At 31.2% G+C, this 27936-nt stretch overlaps 3 protein-coding genes across 4 annotated transcripts; 2 read left to right on the top strand and 1 right to left on the bottom strand.

The window, feature by feature from the left end:
- The first annotated feature begins 1963 nt into the window (after nt 1-1963).
- Nucleotides 1964-3138, top strand: LOC132739862 (complement C1q-like protein 3). Its single transcript, XM_060727673.1, has 2 exons — nt 1964-2157; nt 2624-3138. Exons 1-2 carry the CDS (start codon nt 2010-2012, stop codon nt 3076-3078), a joined length of 603 nt encoding a protein of 200 aa, XP_060583656.1. The 5' UTR covers nt 1964-2009; the 3' UTR covers nt 3079-3138.
- A 3088-nt stretch (nt 3139-6226) lies between these two features.
- LOC132739861 (nucleolar protein 58-like) lies at nt 6227-9306 on the bottom strand. Of its 2 annotated transcripts, XM_060727672.1 has the most exons (3): nt 8934-9306; nt 7075-7452; nt 6227-6413 (listed from the first exon to the last, which is right to left on the bottom strand). In XM_060727672.1, exons 1-2 carry the CDS (start codon nt 9210-9212, stop codon nt 7108-7110), a joined length of 624 nt encoding a protein of 207 aa, XP_060583655.1. In that variant the 5' UTR covers nt 9213-9306; the 3' UTR covers nt 6227-6413; nt 7075-7107. The 2 variants fall into 2 exon arrangements, with proteins under 2 accessions (XP_060583655.1, XP_060583654.1); XM_060727671.1 differs by lacking the exon at nt 6227-6413 and having other exon boundaries at nt 6958-7452; nt 8934-9305.
- An 8327-nt stretch (nt 9307-17633) lies between these two features.
- On the top strand, nt 17634-18206 carry LOC132739864 (lysophosphatidic acid receptor 3-like). The gene has a single exon (XM_060727675.1). The coding sequence runs from the start codon at nt 17634-17636 to the stop codon at nt 18204-18206; it is 573 nt and encodes a 190-aa protein (XP_060583658.1).
- Nucleotides 18207-27936: the final 9730 nt, after the last annotated feature.

Raw genomic sequence — 27936 nt, 5'->3', positions numbered from 1 at the left:
TAGAAACTGCTGCTCTGCACTTATTATTTTTTTAGTTATTGCCCTTTGTTAGTTTTCGTATTTCATTTTTGTCCTGGCCATTTCTCCTAAACTATATTGTTCACAAGGCGACACATCCGACTCGCGGAGTTCTAGTTCCATAATAATTATTCAAATTGTAAAGAAATGACCCAAAATGAAAAGCGTTTAAACGCTTTTCACTCAAATTAGGCTAAGAAAAGCATAAAACTACGATTTTCGATAAACTATCTTTGCATATATTTCTGTTTAAAGCGCCCCAGTTCATTTATGTAAGAAATTCTAATGTTATGTTTTTAGGCTTTTAAACCTCAGTGGTGTCCCTTTAATATAAAACTAAAACCTTCCAGAGACAAAGCTAAAACATTGTCCTATGACCTTCAAGGGATTCCACTGTACATGACAAGACTGGAAATATTTACCCGAGATTTGTTTACCATTTAATGTAGGTCTAGAACAATGTCGTGTGCAGATTTTTTAGGTCATTTCCTTATCTCGTTTTTCCAAAATAATGATTTTAATGTACGCAAAATCACCCCAAGAATAAAAGCCCTGTAATGCTTTGCTCTCAAATTTGGCTGATAATCACACAAAATGGTTCAGACGTCATTAAAGTAAATATTCATTTTCTTACATTTATAAATTGTGTCAAAACTTATTATGTTCTATGCGCTAGGGCCAATGTCTTCAAAATTTGTCCCTCGCTTAATAGAGCGTTGGCACAAACAAATATCTGGTTCTAACCTTGTACCTTACATTATATGTACAGATAACGCATAGAAAATTCATACACAAGTATTTTTGAAATGTTAACATGTTAATTATTATCTTAAAACAGTCGAGCAGGCTTGAAAGGAGTTACTAGTGTTTGTAAAACACATACGCTCCCCGGATCATGATTTTCTATTTTGATCACTTACTAAGAAAAAGTGTTTTTATCGGGGTGGTGTAGGGTTGGGTAGATAGAAGCAATATACATGTATATTTAGCAAGTTACATTGAACACATGGAGACCTTGATCCCCAGCTCGTCGGTACATACAAAGGTCTTGATAAATTCGCAGAAATCGCTTTCGATATGGAAATAATTACAAAACTGAATAATTTATCAGTTGTATAACAGTCATACATTCATTGGTTAATGTTACATGTTCGTGTCATTCAATGAAAAATGGCGTCTGGAATAAAATAATGTGTTTGCCCTAAACGAAAAAACGACATGCAGAACAATGTAAAATGAAGGCTTGAAATTCGATCAGAGGTCATGAAGCCTGCATATCACAGGCAGACATAAAATACATTTAAAAAGTAGGCAACACATCCTAAGGATGATTTTACATTATTGTGTAGAAATTATAAAACCACTTAATCAAAATATCATACATGTATATAATTGAAGAAACGAAAATTGTTTTAAACACAACAATTATGTCGTAGATTAATTAATAAATAAGATTTCAACCACTGTGAGTCGAACCGTTTACTGACCTTTTGTTGTTTTGTTCCAACTGTGCATTAAGACAATAGGTGTGTTGCTGTAATAATGAATACTTTTCTTTCATTTTGAAATACTTTAGTATTCCCATTGAACAATGCTGAAAAAGGCGACATTATCAAGTTACTCCGCGTAATGATAGGCTGTCATAATGTCATAAATGTCTATATGACCCAGAACAATGCATACATTTTGGTCTATTTACTGCGATTGACAAACTATTACAAATTTGAAATGACCAAATTGTTTCGATTAATTCAATATTTCTGCGGATGATGTAATTATCGTTATATAATCCAAGAATATACTGAAGTGTCAATTTTAATAACGATTACTGCATGCATATCAATCTATACTTCCGGGAGCAGTTTGTATGCTTCTAAGTGTTTATTGCACTCTTTCAGATGTTCACTATCGTGTTCTACTTTTGCTGATAAGATAAGGAAAATAATGACACAAATTTCTAACATATATCATATGTGTCTTCATATAAAATTATGAAATCGTTACTTCTGATATTGTTAGTTGTAGTTTCCCTATCTGGAACTATCTGTGTGACAATACAAGAACTTGCTGATCAGAATGAACTTCTTGCAGCTACTGTCAAACGTTTGGAAAAGAAACTTGAAGATCTAGTACAAACGGGTAAGTTACAGCAGAAATATTTAGGCCATCATATAGAATAATATAACATAAAACAAAATATATCCTTCCTCCTCCTTTAATAGATATTGAACAACTTTTAATACGCTCGCTAAAATACCTTATGAATTAAATGCTTCCAGATATCTGATTCTTGCAATAAATCTCGATTAAGCTTATTTTGTATTAAGTGGTTCATAGTAATTTGTTTTTACAATTTTTGTTTCACTTAACAAATTGATTAATTGTATACAACCACTCTTACTGATTTTGTCACAATTGTTGACATTAACAACGATCCCTTTGGTTTTCATCAACTTTTAGGCATTTTATCTTTCCTGTCGCTTATTTATAAATGACGTCACATAAAAATATTTTGATACATTTAATTTATTAAACATTTATTTCATTCATAAAAATTAAATAGAAACTTGTAGAATCTTTCTTACATATGTTTTTTTTTCATCAGTGAGGGATTGCAAGTCTCCTTCGCGAAGACAATCTTACGAAGGACCTGTAGCATTTACTTACAAGCTAATACCTAAGGCAACAGATGTCGTGCGAGATAAGGCAATAGTATTTCCAACAAGAGTCACAGATCTAGGTTCTGGGTATGATAACTCTACAGGCATATACACAGCACCTCAGCCGGGTGTCTACATGATCAGTTGCTCCTTGCTGGCCGACCATGACATGAACTCCAATCCAATGCTTCACGCATCTATAATTGTCGACGGAATGAAAATGGCTAACGTGTTTGCTTATTCCGAATCGGGAACTCATCGGGACCAAGGTGCAAATACTATACTAGTTAACTTGAAGAAAGGCTCGCAGGTGTGGATACAAGTAAAAGATTCGGCACATGTTACTATTGGTGGTGAGCACTATTCCACATTCTCCGGTTATTTACTTTGGCAGTTGTAGTTATGTGTATTTTTGGCTTAATATTTCATTTATGTCCAAAATAAAATTATAGTTTCTTTTTGTTTTTGCTTTGTTGGATTTTAATTCACACCGATAATTAAATCATGGTTATTTTGCGTTTTCGAAGCTTACTGATGGAGGAAGGACTGGGTGCCCCCAAAACCTTTTTTTTAAATAAAAGGGCCCTTTATTCAAAATTTTTTTTTCACACCGCGGGGTTTGAATCCCGACAAAAGTATTTTTGGATTCTTTCTTTAAAGCTTCCCGCTAGCTCACGGAACGTTTCGGTGGTTTTTACTTCAAATGCTCGTTTTGTGTAGAAAATTTTGGGAAATTTAAATTTAATTTTGATCAAAGAGTCGTTGTAATCAGATCAGTCTTTAAATTTTAATCAAGAGAGGTCTTTATTAACGGTTTGTTTTATTGAAATTAAACGTCGAATACCGTTTGTTTATTAAATCTATTTAGTAGACCAACATAACCTCCTTGAAAATTAATTCAAAAGGCCGAGCTCACCAGGAATGGTGAAATATTTAGAAAGAAGGAAGACAGTGGTAGATCTAAAATGCAAATTTTAAATTTGAAGGGGTGAAAAGGTTTCATTTAAAACCCTTAGGAAGATTCTAAAGGTTTAGACGTAGCCAAAAAAATAGTTGGATTAAAATTAGGAATACTTGGGGCCGCCAAGGCCCCTTTAAAGGGGCAGTACAGAGCCCCGGGAGGGGGCCCAAACGCCAAGAAGATCATCCACAATTTCTTAAATTTATAAATCCTTACGTCATTACAAAGAACGCTTTATAGTGCTGCAAATCCATAGGGTAAAATGACATCGAAGTGGTATATGTCAGCCAACAGCAAGTTTTATATACCAAATTGTTGTGTTCGTCTAGGTCTGTAGTTTCCGGAATCGATATTCATTTGACTCAAGTCCGATGCAAAGCCTAGAAATCCAAGATGGCGTCAAAGATGGCCGCCAAATCCCTAAATATTCTAGAATATTAATGTTGGCTTATATTTGTTTCCGCTCACCTGGATCAAGACTGCCATAGGGAAATTTTACTACTGCAGTACTGTCTTCAGGTTAATCCCAGCAAAGTTTACAAAGTTCTTGTACTTAAAGTATTGAGACCAATTATTCTGTCCTTAACAGTATTTTCCATACACGGGGTAAGTATGTGATAAAATCCTGAGAAAAAAATATAAGGAAAAGGAACCAGCGCATTGCATGACGATGATGTGGAGTCTTCAATTACTTTTATCTCTGTTGATGAAATTTCAATTTATTACCTGAAGATTATAACAAAATAATAAATAGCTTAAAATACTGTGTTTTTATCCCGGAACTATCATTTATTATCACTACTAACACTGATTTTCTTCACTAAGAAAAGGTGCATTAAATATTATCAAATATCAATTATAAGTATTGTCATGCATTTAACAGATGGATATTAATTTTGATTTACCAATGTGATAAATTGTCCGTCATTTTTATGAATGATTATGTTCTTTTCCTTGTTAATGCGTTTTTGTATTTGCTGATCGCAAGATCAGTAAATACAAAGCTAACATCCACGGTCTAACACAAAACAGACCTAACAACGCAAAGTAGTTCTCACTCAAAACTGCTTAAAAACCAGCAATTTAAAAGAAAGAATAATTTTTAATGCAGGCATTTAACGAATTACAGTGCATTAAAAGTTTAGATTAGTCAATAGAAATATGAGGTTACAATCGCAAATTTCGCGGATAAATATCTTTTTTACCCAATGAAAAATGTTCGGCTGTTTCCGTAAAGCTTAATCAATGAAAATGCTATTTTTAGCTATGTCGATAATCGAATACTCCAGAGCGTAGTACACAAATAAATCTGACTGTCGAGTAGTGGAATATATACATGTCGGACTGTTTTGGCGAGAAGATTTTCGCTGAATTATTTTCATCAGTGTTAAACAACAGGTTTATCGTGAACAAAATACCTTGAAATTAATAAGAATAACAAACACGAAATGGAAATTTAGAATTACAATGTATTTGTTTTTATTCAAGCTACATAGGTATGACTTCACCGTGGTGCAAAGGTAGCGCGCTCGTATTGGGTGTGAGAGGCCTAAGGTTCATATCCTAGTCGAGGCAACTTTTTTTTTGAAGTGTCTTTTTAAGGGAGTAGCCACGATATGCAAGGATAAAGTGTGGCTGTCATAAAAAATGAAAAATGATTTTTTGATGCAGTTCTAGTCATGCAAAATTCCATATGTATCAATCTCAACCTGTTATAGAAAAAAATCTAAACGCAGTCGCTGCGTAAGATGAATTATAGTATATAAAAATAAACTTATACAGGAAAATACATACAGATAGTCAGTATGATTTAGATTGCAAAGATCAGAAAATACAACAGAGCTTGCAGCCCTTTGATTTCCAATGGGAAATGTTTCCATACGACTTGTCTAAATTGCCTTTAGATTAAAAATATCAAATTGAAATGTGTTGATGTTAAATAAACATATGGAAGTCACTAATCACCCTCTCCGCTACGTTTGGTGGAACAGCGTATGATAAAATATCTATGTGGCTGGATTAATTATCTTTCCACTTATCTTATTTTATCTTTGATTTTTATGAAATCGAATTTTCCCTACTTTACGTTTCATACATAAAAAGACTGTCCTTCACGTGAAGGCAAAACGCGTAATTACTATTGCATGTAACTTTGCTCTAAGGAAATACTAAATAAGGGTTAAATCAGGAAATCAGGATTACCAAGGCTGAGTATTAATTATTATATGTATGTAATTTCTTCTTGCCTTCTATTGTTAACATTGATTTTTTTCTTGTGTGTGTATGTGTGTGTGTGTGCACGCGCGCGCCGTGAGAACGTGCGTGCGTGCGTAGGTGTTTTACGATTGTAAACATTATGTTCGGATAAGCTTTCAGCCTTTCAGACGTTGATAATGGTAGGACTATATTATAACCTTATAAAAGGCCAACACATTTAATATAGTTTCTTTATATGTCGTCTGCGACGTGTAACCATTATATAATATAATGCAAAATGTTCCATACATATTAAGGTAAAAGGTTGATTTTTTCCAGCTTTATTCGTGAAATATATCTATAGATGGAGTTATAATTCATGTGAAAAACAACAAATAAAATACAGAAGTTTTTTCTCTTTAATGTATACTTTCTTCTCTTTAATGTAAACTTTCAAACTTTATATATTTCTATCTTTTTAGATGATAATTTCATTCTTATTGCAAAAGGTACTGACAAAATTCCACCACACAATCAAGTAAACGGCTGGTCACGTGATCAATGTCTTTTAAAGGTTTCTAAAAAATGACAAAGAAAAATGAAAAATAAAAAAAAATGACTTGCTAAAATAGTTGCTAACATCGAAAATCGTATAATAAAAAAAATGTCATACCGCTTATCATAGAAAATTGTACGGCAAAAATATCTAAAAATGTGTTCCATTAGTTAAAACAATGGAACGTTTTTAAAACTGGTGTTACAAAACAAATGTAACGGTTACCTTGTAAATTAAATCAATTCTTATTTATATATTATTTACTCAGAATAGAATGTCGTTGTTGAAAATGTTGAATTATATTTTCCTTTATTTATTTAGCATGTTAAATTCATTCGTTTGTATTAATTAACAATTTTCATTGCATCATATCGATACAAGAATGAGATATAAGAATATTCATTCACTGAAATAGTGAAGATAATTATTACCAGGTGGTAGCTAGTATCATTGTCATGTTTTTAAGAGTGAATTACGCAGATTGAGAAAAAATAATGGAAGTTTAATTCTGTTTATAAGTATCATTGTCTATAAAAATTGTGTAATTTGATTTTTTACAAAAAAAAAAATATACATTTAAATATTAGATAAATCTTTAAAAAATGGTCAAACTGTGTTCTAAAAATGTCAAATTCTATATAATTCTTTCACGTGACCAACAAAAATTTAAAAAATAAGCCTACTTGTCGTGTGGTTTTTGTCCATCAGCACAAAATCTAATAAGAAATTATTTCGACGTCATCAATTTCCAAGACGTCTTCTTTTAGTCCATTTCCGGTCAAGATGTCTGCAACATTAGCACGTGGCGCATTTGGTATCTCAATCAAAATGTCACTAGAACTTACACACAACTTGTGTGGATCTTCATCGATTTTCTTCAAAAGCCTTTTCTCTTTCCTTTTCTCAAACCATGCCATGATAAATCCAAAGCAGCTTGGGAACTTTCCGCGTTCTTTTTTGTCGTCTGCAACTTCGATTTCAAGGAAAGCTTCATATGGCTTATGGACATCGTGATCATCATTCTGAGAGACTTCTTTATTGGCTCTCTGCTTTTTCTCAGCCTGAAATAGATATCATCAGATGTTGATATGAAGACAAAATGAAATGCAACTGCCGTAATTTTGCAACATCTGCAAAATGGGTTGTTTTTCATATATGTGAGCAATACCACTAAATGATTAATAAGAGGCACATTATGCGTCAGAAACAAATATTTTGTTCCTTCTCTATACAGAGGGCAAACGTAATTTTTATAATGTCTAAAAATTTGTTTCAAAGCATGTTACAAAGTAGTTACACGAAGAAAGTAGCGCTGAATGTGGATTATTTTGTCATAAAAGTAGCAAAATGTAAACAAATAAGTACATTATTGTCCAACAATATTGACCTGGCACTTCATTAATTTTCGTAAAGGTCACTGGATAAACACTGGTTTATAACGAATATTATAGAACTATTGACTAGTGAGCCATTGAATATGATGTGATATTCACCGGCAGATGACATCGGCTATGGCCTCAGTCAATATGACTTTCTGCCGGTGAATATCACATCTTATTTAATTTTACCTATGAAATATGGTGCTATATCAGTCAAATATATTTCATATTTTTTAAAAAATAAATATGAAATATAAATATGAAAGTGGGCGGAGTCAAAACTCATATTTATTTTAAGGGACTTCTTTCGCCATTTTGTTTAGAAAATCTGATAAATACAAACAACTTTTTTGTTGAATTTTGTTTTGAAAACTATCTAGAATGATAGAAAATGGTCTAACTAAGAAAATAAATCCGAACACCAATATCTTTAATTCAGTCATTAACGCTGTACAGACGTTTAAAAAGTTGTTTACGTGACGTCACAATCTAGCGCTAAATATCGCGTGCAAAACAAGACGATACTTATATTACTGCGCGCTGTATAATTGCAGTTGCGTAGCAGGCAAGGGGGTTCATAACCATTTTTCTTTGATAATGAAATTAAATAAAAAGGTTATTTTTTCGTTTTTTCGTGAAATATGGTATATATTTTCACTCAACATGATAAAATGCCTCATATTTTCACTCGCCATCCCGGCTCGTGAAAATATGTGGCATTTTCTCATGTTTCGTGAAAATATATTCCATATTCACTCAAACGAAAAAATATCCTCTTAATATTCAATGGCTCACAAGTCAATAGTTGTTTTATTATATGAATAGGCTAAGAATAAAAAAAAATCACAAAAAGTACAACCTAATGCACATTTACAAATTTTGCCTCGCTGAAGAGCGGGGAAAAAGACAGACCTGTTAGGCGTGCAACGACTATGAGAATGCTGCGCATACAAAAATAATTCAAGTTTATACTCATCATTGCGGTGTAGCCTTTAAGTGTAATAGTAAAGTAATTACTTATAACTTCTCTTTCATATTATATACAAGAGATTATTCCTGTTAACTCGTTTGCTAATCATTCCAAAACTTTTTTTATAAATCAGTTATCAAATGATCATAATACATTCCTTCTGATATATTACAATTTAAAAATAAATTCTGACCTTTTTCCTTTTTCTGCTCTTCTTTGCTGTTTTCTTTTGCTGTCTTTTTGACAACATCTTATCTTTTTTCCTTAACTCTTCGTTCTTTTCTCTTCTATCTTCACGGTTTCCAAGTTTTGCTAAGTATATTTCCGAGATTCTTTCTAATCTTTCCTTTTCACTTTCGTTCTTCGTATTGCTTTCGTCTCTGAATTTGACGACCGTTTCAACTTTTACTAGGTGAATGTTTTTGGCATCCAAAACAGACGATAATGAATTTTTCTCTACCTTTTCAGCCATTTTTTGGCTGTGAAGAATATTTTCGCTGTCTTTTGTTTGTGACCAGCATCAATTTGTTAATGCCGTCGTCAAGTGACGTCTTGACGTTCAGTCTTCTATGACGTCATTGAAAAAACGTCATTGACGCTGTACACATCTCAAGTACATCTCATGTTCTAGTACTTGCAATGTTTTAGTAAAATTTCCCTGAATGATTTTTAGGATTCATTCGAAACCTACTAGTATTTATATTCCAAATATATTACACCACTTGACGTCCCTTGCTACAGTGACTATGTAAAGTTGCCCATGCGAATACAAAAAAAAATCTTGAACCAGCGTTATATTTCACTGTAGACAAGAAAATTCATTTAGAATCTATATATTATATATACATGACTTAAAACAACAATAATGTTGGCTTTTAATTTCTAAAAAAGTGACTGAAATAGCTGACTGCAGCTTAAAATATTTAACGTAAAGGTACCCTACACCGTTCTGTATTGTTATTACAATATCTACACGTAAATACTTTTTAAAAGGACACAACTCTGTAAAATAATCCAAATGTCTCTTTTTTTCAAACTTAAAACTATAGGAAATATAAGTTTGACCATTTTTATGACCTATTATGTAAATTTAAACATCAAATGTTACAAACAATGACTTTCACTTTTCCGTGTCGAAATTAATGATAGATGTACTTTTGTCAAAGGGTATGCTATTCTTGTATTAAAAGAACTTGGATGGTGGTTGAATTTTGACGAGTTCCATTGTTTTCTCGTTCAGGGTACAGTCATTTTTTTACTTGGGTGCCATACGCCGCTTTCATGGAATGGCACTAAAGGGTCATTTTAAAGATTCCATGATAATCACCGTATGAACACATCTGTGGATGTTTCTAAATTCAAAAATTACATAAATTACATAAATTCAAAAATTAAAAAAACCATTACATGTTTAATGGTTGAATACTGCTTTTTTATACTTTCAAGAATAGTTTGATTGAATAATACTTCATTGCTATCTATAGTCAAGGACCGTATATACAATACCAGTAACGATACTTTGAAAGAATCTAAAACTTGTAACGGGAATACTAAACAGACGATAAAAATATATCATACAATATAGTATGATAGTTAACTATTTACGTTAATTTGATCCTTTCATTTTTTGAACAGTGGCTTTGTTTGTCTGAAATAAAATAAACTGAGCTTATGGTGAGTTGATCTCCACTCAGAACATGTACTGAAATTTTCCTTATAAACGATGAGCAGTTTTGTCAAGATTAAAATATGTTCAACATGTAAGCATTACCGTTTTAGTGTAAGTAATAAAATTCTTTTTGATAACTATCTATTTATCATACAAGGTAACCGCCACATAGCCTAAATAGTTGATTAAAAAAAAAGCAATATCATTGCCGATAGCTCTCTGCATGTCTAAGTATGTTCGACAGCTGTAAATTAGAGAGAATTTAAAATTCTCCCGTTTCCATTTTATTTATCTGCCAAGTTTTTTTTGGTGCTTAGATAAAGACCGACCTGCAAATGACAAGTTTAACATAGAAGAGATCTTTCTCATGCTTAATTTTTTCTAGGTTTGGCAATACAGATTTAAAACTGTTGGAATAATTATAGCAATCAGCTAAAATATTAGTAATAAAATAACTACAATAATGCAACAGAAAACTGTCAAAGCAAGAACTAAACATGGTATTTGGATTGTTCTTTATCTATTTATCGGCTTTATTTCGTTTTTAACTGATTTTAAGATGATGAACATAAATGAGAGCCGCCATATTGGTTTCTTCCAAAAGAAAAAAAAGAAAGAAAAAAAAAAAGAAACTGTTGATAGAACGTGAGAGTGGATCTGGGTTCGAGTATGATATAACACGATATAGGATGATATTTACCGATACATTCGGGTTCATACGTGTATGATGTATATAACTCCTTCGTTATCATTTAGTGGACCGGCCCTGTCTTGCACTGCACTAACCACTGAATATTAATAATTTTATCATAAATAAATAAATGAGCGAGATCACATTTGTTAAATGGATATTTCCAAACAAAATTAAAGAAATAATGTATTTCTCTAAATACGCATATAATGTATTTAAATATAAATAATATATTAATATATATAAATTTAAATAATGATTACGTATATTACATTATTATTCAAAGTATACTGTCATTGAATCGAAGTTTGACAATGGTTTTCTTGCAAAATTGAAAGAACATTGACATAAGCATTATAGATAGTTGATTTTTCACACAATTTGTCATGTTTATTTCGAAAATTAGATTGAACCAAATCAGAGTAACATGAAAATTACTTGCATGTTCATGACTAATAATAAATCAGTCTGATTATACCAAAAACAAACTATTTTAGGATGTTTTTTGTGCTCGTGTCGTTTTTCTCTGATTATAATGGGATTTTTTGGATGCATGAATATGTACTCCTTGAGGGTAAACATGAGTGTTGCCATAGTTTGTATGACCGAGGATCAGAACGTGATGACCAGTAACTCAAGTGATATTGATTCTGCAAATGTTTCTCAAGAAAACCTAAAAGAAGGCGAAATTGATGAGGTTTGGTTACTTTTTACTTTTAGAATAATATTATGAATCAAATATGTTTATCTCTTTGATCCTGGGCAATAATCTTAGTGTTTTATAATGGGTGTACTAAATGTCCATTGGCGAAAAAGAAAAGAAAATTGTCAATACAATTAATAATTTGAAAGGATTTTTTATCCTGTATTTTATGATTGTATGCATAACTTTATATATTTTAACCTGCATAAATTTGGACTTCATTGAAAGACTCCATCAGTCTTTTTATTTTAAATTTTCATTGTAAATTTAGCTGCATTGAATCGTTTCTTTTTATATAAGAACGACAAAAAGTTTGATTGGAATGAAAGAACTAAAGTACTGATACTTGGATCATTTTATATCGGTTACATTCTAACACAATTGCCAGGTGGCATGTTGGCAGGAAAATATGGCGGGAAACAGTTGCTCGGATGGAGTATGCTTTTTTGTGCTTTTGCTACTGTTATTACACCATTTGCTGCACGAACAAGTGTCATTTTGCTGATATTTGTGCGTGGTTTTGCAGGACTAAGTCAGGTTAATGGCTTTATAGAATTCTACAATAATTAAGCTTTATAACAGATCTTAAAAAGTAGAAGTACAAAGAGAATGTAATAATTTATTTTATGTCCGATGGACATAACAATTCAATTTCCCTCAGAGTAAAGGATTAAGCAATGCAACTTTATTTTGCGTTATTATGTACATGTATTATATATGTTTCGAAATGGCAATTAAAAGTTGAAAAAATGTTTTACAATATCTTGGTGTTAGAATCAATTCCAAAAACACACTACCTAATATAAAAAAAAACAGAATTTCTAACGGACTCCTAAAAAGGCAAGTCTTGTTGCAGGTTAGGTTTGATTGAGCCTGTCCATTAAAGGTAGTAGTAAATGCAATATAGCGTGTCCACCAAACCAAGTCCATCCATCCATACATCCATCAAGCTATCTTTTAACAAATCCTATCAAAAATAAGTGTTAGAAATGCAAGTCAATATCAGTTAGTCCAGCTTTGATGAAATTACTTCGAGTTTTCCGTGGTATGACTTATCCAAACAACAGGCATTATTTTGAATTCGTGTGCATAATTTAAAGATGACTTTCAACCACCATCTATAGTTATCTTGTACCTTACTACGTATGCGAATCTTTATATATTACTATACATTATCAGCTTTCCTATGATCTTAATGAAATTATATTTACATGTGAATAATTCAATATACATATTAATATCAATACTATAACATAAACGTAGAACCGCAAATTATACAAGCTCAGTTATGAAACAAGAGACATGAGTTAAGATAAAGACAACTACAAGAAACAACATGAACAAGATAATGAGATATTGTTACTTTGCTTTAATCATTTTTAACTGAAAAAGTAGACATAAGTGTATTTTTGATTAGCATCTAAAATATCTTAGCAAGACTGAGACAATACATACCCGTGCCGATTTTGGGGCTCCGTAAAAAGGGTATTGCACGGCTGTGCATATGTTTCGAGTGACGTCATTTGCGTTATATAAACATAGCATTATTAAGAGGTTAATACACGGCAGGAGAGGGCCAGAAGGTGATAATCGGCCCGCAAAATGAATAATGGACCCGAGGGCTTTAGCCCGAGGGCCATTATTCATTCAGGGCCGATTATCACCTTCCGGCCCTACTCTGACGTGTATTAATGTCTTTAATACACTTGGTAGATCTAACAGTAGCATTTAAAAAAAAAACAAAAAAAAAAACCAACAACAAAGTTCTTTCGTTTCAAAATTCTTGTCTACTCTTCTACTGTTCTGTACAGAGATGTTTACTGTTTGTGTGTTCAAAGCAGTAGAATCTAGAAGCACGTTTTATTTTCATTTTTTTTTGGAATGACTTTGTCGTATTATTTCTTCAAATTTCAGTAGTAACAAAAATGTGTTTGTACTGAATACGCTTAAGCTCTCATAATAAAAATAAAGCGATTCGTGCTGACAACCTACTTTCACTTTTACAGTTAACTGTTTGATGACGTAAAATATGACGTCATTGTTTCAGTTTGTGCACGTGCACATGTTCTGCGGGCTGATAACTAGTTCTCGGCCCCGGGCCGCAAACTCATAATAGGTCACGTGACACTCATAATCAGTTGAAATCATAGGCAATTTTGTTACTATATATAGTAACAAGTGTATTAAAACGCGTTAAATGTTAGCGTCAATGAAAAATATTTGACGGTCGTTATTTTTGGTATGTGATAAATAGAATATTAAATTCGTGTAAGTTTATTACTAAATTTATTGCACTCCTTGAATAAAAAATATGCTGTCCAGATAATATAATTTTATTCAACTCGTTCAAAAAATGCAGTATTGAACTTACACTCAATTTAATATCCTCAATTTAATTAACCAAACACATGGACGCCCTGAATATGATTGAAAAATGCAAATGCAATAATGCAAAATTGCGACAATGGAACAATGCGAAAAGATAAAGAAGTCAAAAGTGCTAAAGGCAAAAACAAAACGAAAAGGCTTTTGTGAATACTCTTTTAGTTCATCAAAATGATTTCAAATAAAGTGCATGAACCCCTACATAGAAGGCACTAACTTTGACCTTCATGAAATTTCTTTTCCTTCAAAATATAACAGCTTTCAATGCATAACCTTGATAATGTATGTTTTTATTAGATTATATAATCTATTTAATGAATGTGGTATCTGTAGCATGTATTACCATTAATTACTTAATGAAATAAAATCGTTTACAAAATGTACTTTGTTTTTTACAAAGTGTAACATACATTACTATTAAAAGATTTAAACTTAAACTTTGCTTTCTTTATACGTCTAAAAGATATGCATAGTGATATGTGATAAGCCAAAATGTACATAATGATATATGATAAGCCAAAGGTATAGTGATATCTGATTAGTAAAAAGGTAAATAGTGATATGTCAAGAGGTACATAGTGATATTTGACTAAGTTAATAAGGAGTGATATGTGATAAGTTAAAAAGGAGTGATATGTGATAACTTAAAGAGAAAACAAGGTTATATATGATGAGTTAAAGAGGTGCAATGTGAAATCTTACGAGTTAAAGTGGTTTATAGTAATGTGTCATGTGTTAAAGAAGCACATAGTGATATTTGATGACTTAAAATATATTTGCATTGCTTAATATTAATACTTAAAACAGTATGCGAACTTAATGCTGCTTATACTAACCTTTTCTGGTTGTTTACAATGATTGTAGTTGTGTAAACAAAGGGCATAACAAATATCATATGAATTCAGAGGTTGCCTGGAAGTGGCTAACCTTTGTTGATAATCATGCTGTGTTCCATTTACACTGTGAATAATTAATGTGGGCTCGATGCATTGTTTCAAAACTTTTATCAGACAATTCTCACAAAAGCATCTTATATTCTGAGAGTTATTTTATTTCAAATCAAATTACTGCAATTCTGCCACCTGTGAAAGTCGAGACATTTAAAAAAGTTTTAGATATAAATATAAGTCAATAGTGACGTTAACTGAAAGTATAATATGGAACTAGAAGCGTATTTTACGACATGGCATATACTTTATATCGCCATTGTTATCCCGACAGTTTTGGGCAATGGATTTATACTATATAGTGTCATAAAATATCAGAGTCTTCGTGGTAACATGCATATACTTATAGCTAATTTAGCAGTCTCAGATTTGATTGTAGGCGCAGTGTTAATTCCATTGGACCTCTTGGCGGATATATACCACTGGAAAAGTAACAAGTATGCATGTTTGGCATCATTATTACTATTTGTCCTTAGTCTTGGATCGTCTTGTTACGGTCTTCTTATTATTTCCATCGAACGCTTTGTGGCAATCAAGTACCCATTTTCAGCAAGATTTATTTTGTCGAAACCAAAATTTGCTTTTATGATATTTTTTGGTTGGTCTGTGTGTCTGATAAACGTTTCCATTCCATTGTATGCTTTTGACAACAACATAAATTCCTCTGAATGTGTTAACACAAATGCATGGCCAAAGGCATACCAAACCTACCTCGATTGGATACTAATACTTGCGCTTATGCTAAACGCTCTACTATATGTCATTGTCATGCGTATAGCATTGAAAAAGAAACAATCGAAGACCATTGCTGATGGGTTGTACTACGTCCACGTTAAAGCACAAAGAGACATTCACCAACTGGTTACCATGGTAATTGTTCTTGGATTATTTCTACTATGCTGGTTACCTTATGCGAGTTTTGGGGTGATAGTTACATTTTCGGATACAGCACAAAATCAATTCATGAAACGATGCACTTTGATACCGGGTCTCTTCAATTCAGGTATAAATTGGATTATATATGGTTACAGGAACAAGGAATATAGAAAAGCATTTAAGAAATCATTTAGAATTTGTTACCGAGTGAAATTTTGTCAGAATAATGGTTCAGTTAGAACATAGACTTCATCTGAAGAACTGGGAATGCACATATCAAGAACAAATATTTCGCTGTCGAAATGTAATATTTTAAATATTTTATCACAATATTCTCTCTTAACGGCATATTTTTATTTTGAAACTAAATCAAGCGTTAGCCTGTTAATGATTAAAGAAACGGACAGCTTAACTTTTTAAAAGCCAACAAAAATCATGTCTAAAATCAGCCTTAACAAGACGTTACACCGTTGATTCTACTTTTCTGTACACATTAGAAGATAATAAACAAGGTGAAAACAAATGAAAAGGAGTTGATTTTTTAAATTTGAATAGTCAAAATAAATATTGATAATGTGATCTGTAATTAAGGAATTGCCAAATCATCGAAAATCATATGGACCTTTATCATTGTTTGAATTGACAGTTGTTATTGTTTATTTTCTGTAGTATTCCTCTCCCCCTCCCGTATTTTCCAATTTGCCCTCAACAATAATTTTCAATCCTAGATCCCGTAAATCCCTTTGATTACATCAAATAATTAAAAGATTAAGCATTTTATGGGTCTCCTATTTAAGTTGTTAATTACTATTACTAAACTCCTCTATGCCCAGTCCTTTATCTTATCTTCTGGTTGTGTTCGGTGGATTTTTCTGGGGATGTGTTTGATGAACACCACTCTGCCCTGTGATATTTCTTTTTTCGAGATATCGAAAAGTATTGTATCGATTTGGTTTACAACTGTCTGTGAGTTACCAAAATTACGCATACAACATGTGAAGTTTTACCACGTTGTGTATCTTTTAACAATCACATTTTTTTTTATTAGCTTTGACCATTTTTACCAAATGGTAACATTTGCTCGTCAATTCTATTAGCGTTTGAACCACAGCATGTGGTAGGAGTACTGAATGGTTTAACAAACATAATTCATTGAGATTACATTAGTTCAAAAATGTCATGAAATACTTTGGTTTTTGATTTGGAAATTGGTTCACGAAATTCATAGCACCAAACATCATCCAGATGATATAAATATGTCCACGAAAACATTTGATACGACGTGGCATATAGCTAGCATTGTTATTATGATACCGACAATTTTTGGAAATGGACTTATATTATACAGTGTTGCAAAATTCTCACGGCTACGCAACAATATACATATACTGATTGCAAATTTAGCAATGTCGGATTTCATCGTTGGAGCTGTACTTATTCCGTGTGATATACTCACGGACATTTTGGAATGGAAGAATAACAAATACATTTGTTTGATAGTCCTGGGACTGTATATTCTAAGCTTTGGAACCTCTTGCTACAATTTACTTTTAATATCAATTGAAAGGTTTATAGTTGTAAATTTTCCTCTTCGTTCAAGAATAATGCTGACAAAATTTAGAATGACGGCAATGATTTCTGTCGGCTGGATTGTTGTATCTATAAATACATTAATACCTTTCTTTGGGGCAGACACTTTTGAAAAATCATCCAAATGTATAAATACCAATGTATGGCCTACAGAATACCAAACGTATGTCGATTGGCTGCTTATTATTTCAGTGATAGCCAACTTTGTGTTTTACTTAATAGTCGTTCGTCTCGCAATGGCAAAGTCAAGATCAACACGCAGTGTTATTGGTGACAGCACATTAAGTATTCATAGAAGGAATCATTCTGATATTCATAATGTTATCACAATGGTGATTGTCCTCGGAACATTTATGGTTTGTTGGCTTCCCTACATGTCACTTAGCGTTGCTGTAACTTTTTGGGATACACCTACATTGCAGTATGTTAAACGGTTTACATTTACACCTGGTCTGCTGAATTCTGCTTTTAACTGGATGATTTATGGATACAGAAATAAAGAGTTCCGGAAAGCATTCAAAAGTGTATTGAACTGTTGTTTCCGTAGAAAACATGAGCAAAGTTCAAGTTCAATTAATCTCGATACATTTGCCAAGCAACAGTGACCACATTTTAATTGACATGCTGGAAATTTTCAAACTACCTCATAATGTATGTTAAAATCACTATACTAAAACGCAAGTTTGGAATTGTTTTATTAGGTATTTTAACTACAATGATAACTTCATGATGAATAATGTTGAAATAAAATAAGATAAACTTATTTATAATTTTAAGAAAAATATAATCTAGCCGTATATCATAAACCAGCAGGCAATAGATATTTTTTATAAATATAGTCTGTTAAACAACATGGTAATACAAATAAATGTTAACTGGTAACTTAGGATGTGTTTATGTTTTTTGTTTTTTACCGTGTTTATAATGAAGAAAAAAAAGATTTAAAGTTTTAAAGTCACACTAAAGTCACCTGATTAATCGACATAAAGCATATTTTACGATAATTGTGACAGCGGAAAAAGTTCATTTCTTTAGTCTTTATTTACTTATACTTTAAAAAGATATTATAAATAAGTTGAATAACAAGTAACTATTATTTTTAGCTATCATTAGCAGTTAATTCCCCTTAACTTAGATATCGTAATCTTATATGTAATAGAAAAATCGTTCTTAAATACCTTTGTAGTATCATTTATTATATGCATATTTTTGATGGGACCATAAAACCTTTTTTTGTCTATGACGGCCAGATATTTCTTTTTTTTCCTTGACAAAAGTCGTTATACTTTTTCTTTCACTACGAGTCGGTTACATTTGCTGGTTTATTTTCAACAGCTACAAATGATATTTTTCTAGATAATTACCTTACACACACACACACAAATTATCAGATGTTTATATGTATAAGTGGTACATGTACTACTGCGATATTTTTGCATACACATTACCAGGAACAATCGGTAAAAGGTTCTAAAATATTTTTCCATCAATTGTTTGTGTATTTTTTTACAGCAAAGTATAATGTGTCCGGTATTTTTCTGTACATTTTTGTTCTAAAAAAATTTAAATGTTCCACTTTAAAAAGCTATACATGGGAAAATAAATAAAATAAGCTAAACAGAATCAATGTTTACAAAACTAACATCGAAAGATTTCATATTAACAAAGCACGCTTTTAATGTGTTTAATAGCATATTCTAGTTTCCAAAGTGACTTTTAAATAATATTTCTATATCAATATATTTAAATGATATTTCTATACAGAATTATACGCCATTGAATCAAGTATGACTCATTTCTTATTTGCAGTTAGGCAAATAGAGTGATTGGACACGTCCTCGATCAGCCAGGTCCTCGATCAAAATTTTGTTTTTTGTATCTTTTTCAAATAAACTTGATAAAACACGAACTTTCTTTACTTTGTTTTTCCAACACATGTAAGTACTTTACTAAACTCCCACTGAAGAGTATTTATGTGAGGTCAAAGTTCACGCAGCAGACGATTCTAAAAACAATGGCGAAGTGAAAGTAGAAATTACCCAATAAAAAAGTAAGTGCATCTTTTCTTCTTAGCTCTAATATTTATACAAAATATATAAAAATGACAAAAAATAACTACTTTTGATAATTATACAATTTTTTTTTTCTACATTATAAAATTAAGTTAGCTTTTAGCTCTTTACCCAGGAAGGGGGTGGGTCGATTTCCTACAGTAATCTAGGTCAGGGATCAGCCATTAAGAAAAGATGCTAAGTATATGCATATTTTGCCCAAAATACATATTTTCCACTTTCCTAAGAATAATTAGATATTTTTACATTTTGTCCATAATATCAAAAGTAAAAAAGTAGTTAAAGGATAGATAAACACATAGGTTACAAACCACTATATTTTACTGGGTTTTTTTGCCCTTGGTGTAACACCACTATATTTTTCCCCTTTGGTGACACTCAATTATATATTTTCAGCAATGCCTAGGTCTCAGAGGACCAACCCAGATCAAATATATAGTGAGGCAAAACGTCTTGTGACCCAGGGCTATTCCATACGTAAAGCAGCTATTGAATTAGGCCTTCCTTACACCACTGTACAGAACCATATCAATGGGAAATACAAGGGTTATATTACAAAATTTTGGGAAGAGTGTATTTTAAAGCCTGCGGATGACAAATTGTAAAGGATCTCAAATAATTCATTTCTATTTTATTCACATTTCTTTTAAATATAAACTCCAAATTTTGTCATACAAGTACTAGTTTAAATATTTTTTTACATTATCATGTCAAAATTAGCTGATCGACGACGTGTCCATTATCCTAAGAAAATTAAAAATTTGGTGGTCTATGACCTATGTTGTTATTTTTATGTTTAATGGTTGCTCCCTAGCTTAAAATATGACGTTTTACAAGAAGAGTGTCTGGTGATATTTTTCAACGGAAAATATTACTCATACGAGACAAGTTTAATTTGTTGGGTGTAATATTACAATAAAATTGATCGAGAACATGTCCACTGAGTCTACAAGTTCTTAATTTGAGTTTATGGTAGTAGGGTTATACAGTTATGAAAGTTTTTAAAGATATTCATGATGTTTTATTAGTTTGAAGAAAAAACAATTAGTGTTGTTGTTGTTATTTGATGTATTTTTTTAAGTCACGCCGGCATTGTAATTGTCATATTGCATTTTTAAGCTTTACTGGTAGCACTATTTCAGGCACGAGCGGGCACCCAAGTAGAACTAGCGACGTTCCGTAAATAGTCTGTCACTTAAAATACCAATCATAACCAACCATAATTTATGATGGTGTGTTATAATTAACTTCTTCTGGTCTGCTATATTTAATAGTGATACTGCCTCATTGAAATTTACTTATTTGAATTTATGTTTCATTAATGTTAACGACAATTAACGAAAAATATTTACAAAATTATATTAAAATAGACTTTTTTGAAAATTAAACATTATTCATGCAATCCAAAATATAAGAATTCGTTTTAGATTTGGAAAAAAGTAGTTCGTATTTGAAATGAACGTCTTCTTTACTTACAGAATGATAAAGTCAGGATGTAATACAAATAACAAATTCTAGTATATTATTGCATCACATCGTTGACTCATTGATGTTTTGACAAGATAAACAAAGATATGGTTGTAAACAAGCACTAACAACTCGAGATAAAGACGTTATATGAATAGGTTACACTTAATGTTAATTGTTTTCTATAAGGTTCAATAACATTTAATTTCGTATAAACACATTTAGAGATTAGCACAAGGCATACATACTTCATTCATTTAATGTTTATCTTTGGAGAGTGTGGAGCTCGAGGGTGTCAGTGACGATAAAGCAATTTTTGCATGCACATTCTGGCGCTTTGTAAGTTTTATTATCTTTAATGCCATTTCCCGCTTATTCAATCCTTTGTAATAAAAAAAACTGTTTAATAATAATCAAAACAATTCTTCTACACGATGACGTCTGTTTATACGTAACAATGTACCGATTAAGTTAGCATTGCACCTATACATGAGATATATAACTAGATAAAAATTATTAATAAACCTTTAGTTGATAGATGTTACATAGATTAGCAAATTGTACCTATCAACAGAACACATTTGTCAAATAAATGATAAACAAATCTAATACATATTAAATGTTTATTAGGAGCATTTAAGAAGTCGCAAATTGATATAGACGTGTACGTCTGTCTGGCATATAATTCAATAGCCAGTACTTGGTTCTGGAACATATATTTTTATCAAATTTACCAGCAACTTTTTACAGTACGTTTACACACGTAACGTATCAGCTACTTGATAACATTTATTTGTAAAACAAGATGATAAAAGACCTGGGAGGTTTTTTATATCACAAAGACAATTGAAAACTAGTTTTATTTGATATCTTGCTATCTTGTCATCTAAAAAAGAAATAAAAACACAAAATTTAAGACGTACTCTACAATTACAAATCTGTAACAATTCTAAAATGACAGCATTATAATTATCTTTTTTTTAAAAATGCTATAACTAAGCAAATGGTAATAAAGCATCTACAGATGTCGATTCTTAATTGTTAGAAATACTTGCATTAATATTGAAAATATCTTAACATTGTCAGGTCATATTACTAATGTTTATATATGTTTTATTTTACAATATAGTAGCGGTTTTAATGACTGTACTGGCTAAGAGTGAGTTGTTCAAACATATCATTACATTACAGATAAAGAACATCTCATTCTGTTCCGAACATATAACAAGTTTTTATGTGTATGTTAACCTTATTTCTTTTAATCAGGTAAATATTGTTATATTATCGATTTCATAGACCTAAAATAACTCTGATAGGTGTTACAATGTGATGAGATAAAAAGATATATAAAAATATTACTGTAGAAATAATTATCCCAAATTATGTATTCCTCTGGGTGTTACCGGATTTCTTATCTAACGTTAAATATAGAACATATTTAGGATTCCCGCAGTAGTAATACGTGTTCTGTAGGTAAAACAAATTTAAATGTAATCAAAATATATTTTGTATAATAATCTAGACATTCGCTAACACTGCGAAATGTTCACATAAAAATAAATAAAAGTAATACTTTAAATTACCGTTTAGCCTACTTGGATGCCGTTGATTTAGCGCACCCAAACGCTAAAATTGCATCGTAATTATATATCAATTTAAAACCGTTTAGTAAATTATTGTTTGATTTTTATACCACATGCAATATGAAAATCATCCAAGAGATTTTAGTCCCCGACGGAAACTTTTAAACAAATATAAAAAAGTATACAGTATAAGAATTTATTATCTTGAATAAGTAGCGAAATCAAAGTCTTATAATTATAATTGCGGTTGCAATGGCAACTTTGTCAACAATAACTTACGCTTTTTAATATTTATAAAATGCCAACACTATAGCTTAGTTGATTTATGTTGCATTTTGGTTCTTAAACTCATAAAATTTACACTTTGCTCATATCAATTTCAATATAAAATATAAAATTTATCTTGTTGTTATTTAGAAAATCTAGATTTCAAAAATAATCATAAATAACGAAACTGTCTTTGAGAATTAATATGCAATGGGTATTGTCAAATTCCAAATGGTATTGTCGATTATAAAAATGGAGTGTCTTTGAAATCAAAGACTGAAGTTATACAGCTAGGTATGTAGGCCAAATGGCATATTTACTACCCGATTAACTCGCTACACTACAATTATAATATTATTTGCTTTTTTTAAATATACTATACTTTATTAATTTACTGTACACCATGACAAAAAACAGTAAGGAAAAATGTATTATTTGTTTGCTTTATATTTAAACAGACGGTACATGAAAATAACTGTGTTCATTCTATATAAAAAATAGTTTTTGGCACAAAATTGACAAAATGCGTTGAGTAAACAAACAAGTTTTAACATGTTGTTCGTATGACAAAATAATGCAAATACATGCACAATAGCGTTCGTCATACTGGCGTATTATATTATTGGACCTTCATGGCTGTATAAAACCTTTTGGTTGCCAATGTATGGTTGCAAATGCAATCTTTTTGTACATGAATTTATGTTAGGAAAACTGAAAAGTATCTTTAAAAAATTTGTAAATCAAGCTATCATATTATACACGCATTTAATAATTACCAAATGAGTTCATGATTATGAGAGAAAATGTGTTAACAATATATCTTGATCTTAAGTTGTAAAAGGAAATAATATGTTGTATGCATTATAACATTTCAATAAAATGAAATAAAAAATAAATAGGAATACAACCAATACAGACAATAAAACCTTAAAATGAAATAATTTGCACTAGATTGTTAATTGCATCTGATTGTCAATATAAATAATTGTAAGGTTAAACAAAATGATTCTGTAAACAGAATAGAACTCCTAATGTAAATGCTATATTTTGCTTTAAATATCAGAATCGGATAATTGAATACTAAATTAATATATTTAAAGTAAGTTTTTTTTATTAAAAAAATTACACATAGAATTATGCTGTGTACATTAAGCTTGTTTTTCTATTTTAAATTTAAACTTAACATATTAAGCTAAAGAATGCTTTAGTTGTTATTCAAAATTGATGGCATATTTTTTGTAGGTAATCAGAAGTTTTTTCTTTTTAGATTATTCAATTATTTAAAGAAGCATTCATTACATTTTCATAATAATTGTCTGTTAGATAATAATTGTTTATTTCAATATTGGTTCAATTCAGGTATCTGCTTATTTAGTCAATATCACGGCACATTTTTCTGTACTTAATTAGATATATAAAATATGATTCATTTTATCAGATAAGGAAATTGTGTGCTTATAGCAGCTGTTTTCTAATACAAAACATTTATCATCCGGAAATGTTTTATATAATACGTAAATTAAAGCAACACATGCAACGAGAAGTATTTGCAAATGCCTCCCCTTTCTTTGAGACAGTGTTTTGATATATGCATTACAGATCATATATTCTATAAAAAAAAACGAGACATGATAATGGAACATCCTTGTGTTTTGTTTCAGTTGTTCTGAAGAACTGTTTGTATACATGCTTTGTAACATTTTCAATGTAATATTCATCGGTTTCTCCAGTTATATTAATCACAACGTAACAATTTGTCAGTGAGAAAAATATTCAGTATCATTTTTCCGTAAACAGTCAAAGATTTCATTAAATGTTAAAGACTAATAAAGTGATTACTCCAACAGCTTTTCATCTTAATCAACCAAAACACGTTATGGTTTCTGCAACATCGGTTTACAAACAATTTATTACGTAAAAAAAATGTTGACATAAACCATAAATCTTTTCGAACGGGCAATTAGAAATATGTGTTTTAACAGTTACTTTACAGAATAATAATTTATCTCAATTTTGCTATAAGATATTCCATTATATATTCGGATTACTGCGCGTTAAATTTTTATATAGAACTTAGAAGCATGCCGAATGAATCACGTGACAATGACCCGGATCAAGAACTATTTCTCGCATGGGATGACACGCGTATTGATATGTGAATGAGCTATCAATACCTGATCAATTGATTTCGGATCGAAATATAAATTCTATTGATGAATCGGTTAGCAAATTTACTAATTTTATGCAAAAACAACTCGTTTAGTGTATTCGGAAAACACAGGTTTAAAAAATCTACTACAAATATTGTAGGGAAGAAGAAATGGTTTAATAAAGAATGTTATGACTCGCGTAAGCTGCTAAATAATGAAAGAAATATTTTGCTGTGAAATAAGTCTGTTGAAAATAAAGAAAAAATGCAAACGCATATTTCAGCGAAATAAAGGAGAACGTATCACTAAATTATCAAAATCGCAACCAAAGCAATTTTAGAAAAATATAAAATCGCAGTATAAAACGGATTCAAAAGAACAAATAAATATATCAAATGAATCCTTATTTACACATTTCAATAATTTTTACGGTAATGAAGCGACCACTGACACAAGCTCGCATTTTAATAGTAATTGTGTATATGATAATGAATTAGATATTGAATTATTTTTTTTCTTAATTAGAAGTTAAAAATGAAGGTTTTGCTCAAAATAATTCAAAAAGTCCGGGGACTGATAAACACTCATTTGACATAATTTCTCTATTTCTTGTTAAGCTTTATAATGAACTTTTTACACATGGAATGTTTCCAGAAAGTTAGACACAAGGCATAATCGTTGCCATATTTAAGGGAGGCAATCCGGAAGCTAAGAATTTTAGAGGAATTACATTAAATAACATCATTTCAAACATATATTCAAAACTTATTATAACTCGACTTACAAATTGGGCCGATAAGAACGAAAAGTAAATTGACAATCAATTTGGTTTTCAAAAGAATAAATCAACGATTGACTGTATTTATATTTTACACGCTCTCATTAAAAAAACTCTTGCTTAAAAAAAATATATGTAGCCTTTCTCGACCGGGAAACATGTGGTCAGAATTGATAGACTTTACTTGTGGCAAAAACTAATGAATGCAAATGTTATTACAAAATTTGTATTGGCAATAAAGTCAATGTACTCAACGGTTAAATCGTTTGTAAAAAAATAATTCGACTAACTTATAAATTCAAACATTGGAGTGAAGCAAGGTGACCCCGCCAGCAGCAATTTGTGTCTTTTCTTTCTAAACGATATTGTTAATGATGTAAATACAGATATTAATGGAATAATGAACATTGGCGACATTCAATTATTTTAATTACTTTTTGCCGATGACGCAGTTTTATTTGCTCCGGATCCAAACTCCCTACAGTCCATGTTGAACGACATAGAAGAATATAGCAATACATGGGGCTTACGTCTTAATGCCATTAAAACAAAAGCCATGCTTTTTGAGAAAAGGCCGCCATACCAAATTTGATTTTTATCTTTAAAACAATCATATAGAATTAGTATATTCTTTTAAATATTTGGGCGTTCTTTTATATAAAAATGACAATTGGAACCGAACACAAAAGCGAATAGCCCAGCACAGTTCGTACTCATTACACATTTTGTTTATTGTTTTAAACCGACTTGATTTACCCGTGTCCAAACAATGTGACTTATTCGATTCATTGGTAGCTTCTACGTTAAATTACGCGGCTGAAATCTAGGGTCATCATGTCAGACCTGATGTTGAACTCATTCTCTCCAAATTCTGTAGAAAAGTATTATCTGTCAAACGCTCTACAAATTTAGACGCTCTTTACGGCGAATTAGGTAGAATCCCGATGAGCGTTCATAGACAATTAATAATGGTAAAATATCGGATAAAATTATTGACATGTAAAAAAGAATCTTTTCTTTTCAAAACCTATAACATGCTTAAAGTCGATGTTGAAGGAAATAACACATAACATAAATGTAATTAGACTTATCAAATTAAAATTATACTTGATAGATGCGGTCTTACGTATATTTGGCAAAACCAATTTAGCATGTTAATTGACTACAATATTATTTCTGCTCAATAACTTGAGTTTGCTTTGGCCTATTGACACCAAACTTGTGAATGGGTAGCTTATATCAAGACAGACAGCTTTGGATTGCTTCCCAGGTGTCTGTGATCAAGGTTAAGGTATTCAGTTTTCACGAAATAACTTGAGTTTGCTTTGACCTTTTGACACCAAACTTGCTGTGTGGCAGCTTTGGCTTGCCACTTAGATAGCTGGGAGCATGGGCAAGGTCATTTGCTTACAATAGAATTTTCAGCTTCAGCTCAATAACTTCAGTGAACTTTAACCTATTGATTGCTGTCACATCAAAATTTGGTCGTTGAAAACCTGGTTTTCGTCGCATTGCAGCGCTTCTTGTCTTTTTCACGACCCTGATTCACCCTGGATGAACAAGTTTTTCACGTGACCACAAATGCAAACGCCGATTTAACATTTCAGCAAACACGGATTCGATTTCAGGTAATTATTTCAAGATATCTTTTTTTCTACTGCATCCACAAAATTAAGACCTAGACCTTAGGACCCAGCGTTAATTGAGCTTTTTATTTTATGTAGGTTGTAATTGCGAGACTTAAGTGTTTTTTTAGAACACTTCGACACAAATTTTCTGTTTGCAAGGCAAAAATAATAGAAGATATGTCTTTTAACAAGTAATTATCGTCCCTTACTTATTTTATATTCCATTAGCAAGGTTATATTTGATATAAACCCATGTTTTTCCACTTATTGTCGATTATGCTAACGTCGTTTGATCATGTAAAATGTGCAAACGTCGGTTGGTCATTTGAAATATATGCAAGCGCCCGTTGATGTCTTTTTGAACGCTAGACTATATTTTGCATGCTTAAC

Source organism: Ruditapes philippinarum, unplaced genomic scaffold (assembly GCF_026571515.1).
Source record: "Ruditapes philippinarum isolate M1 unplaced genomic scaffold, ASM2657151v2 ctg315_1_1_1_1, whole genome shotgun sequence".
Lineage (NCBI taxonomy): Eukaryota > Metazoa > Mollusca > Bivalvia > Venerida > Veneridae > Ruditapes > Ruditapes philippinarum.
The sequence above is the reverse complement of the archived record's forward strand: the minus strand, read 5'-3'. Positions and strand labels throughout refer to the sequence as shown.

What these genes read in the sequence shown, in the direction of transcription:
- LOC132739862 (XM_060727673.1), top strand. Translation starts at nt 2,010, where the DNA reads ATGAAATCGTTACTTCTGATATTGTTAGTTGTAGTTTCCCTATCTGGA. An exon ending in TGAAGATCTAGTACAAACGG is followed by an intron (nt 2,158 to 2,623) that starts GTAAGTTACAGC and finishes TTTTTTCATCAG; the next exon opens with TGAGGGATTGCAAGTCTCCT.
- LOC132739864 (XM_060727675.1), top strand. Translation starts at nt 17,634, where the DNA reads ATGACGGCAATGATTTCTGTCGGCTGGATTGTTGTATCTATAAATACA.
- LOC132739861 (XM_060727672.1), bottom strand. Translation starts at nt 9,212, where the DNA reads ATGGCTGAAAAGGTAGAGAAAAATTCATTATCGTCTGTTTTGGATGCC. An exon ending in AGAGCAGAAAAAGGAAAAAG is followed by an intron (nt 7,453 to 8,933) that starts GTCAGAATTTAT and finishes TATCTATTTCAG; the next exon opens with GCTGAGAAAAAGCAGAGAGC.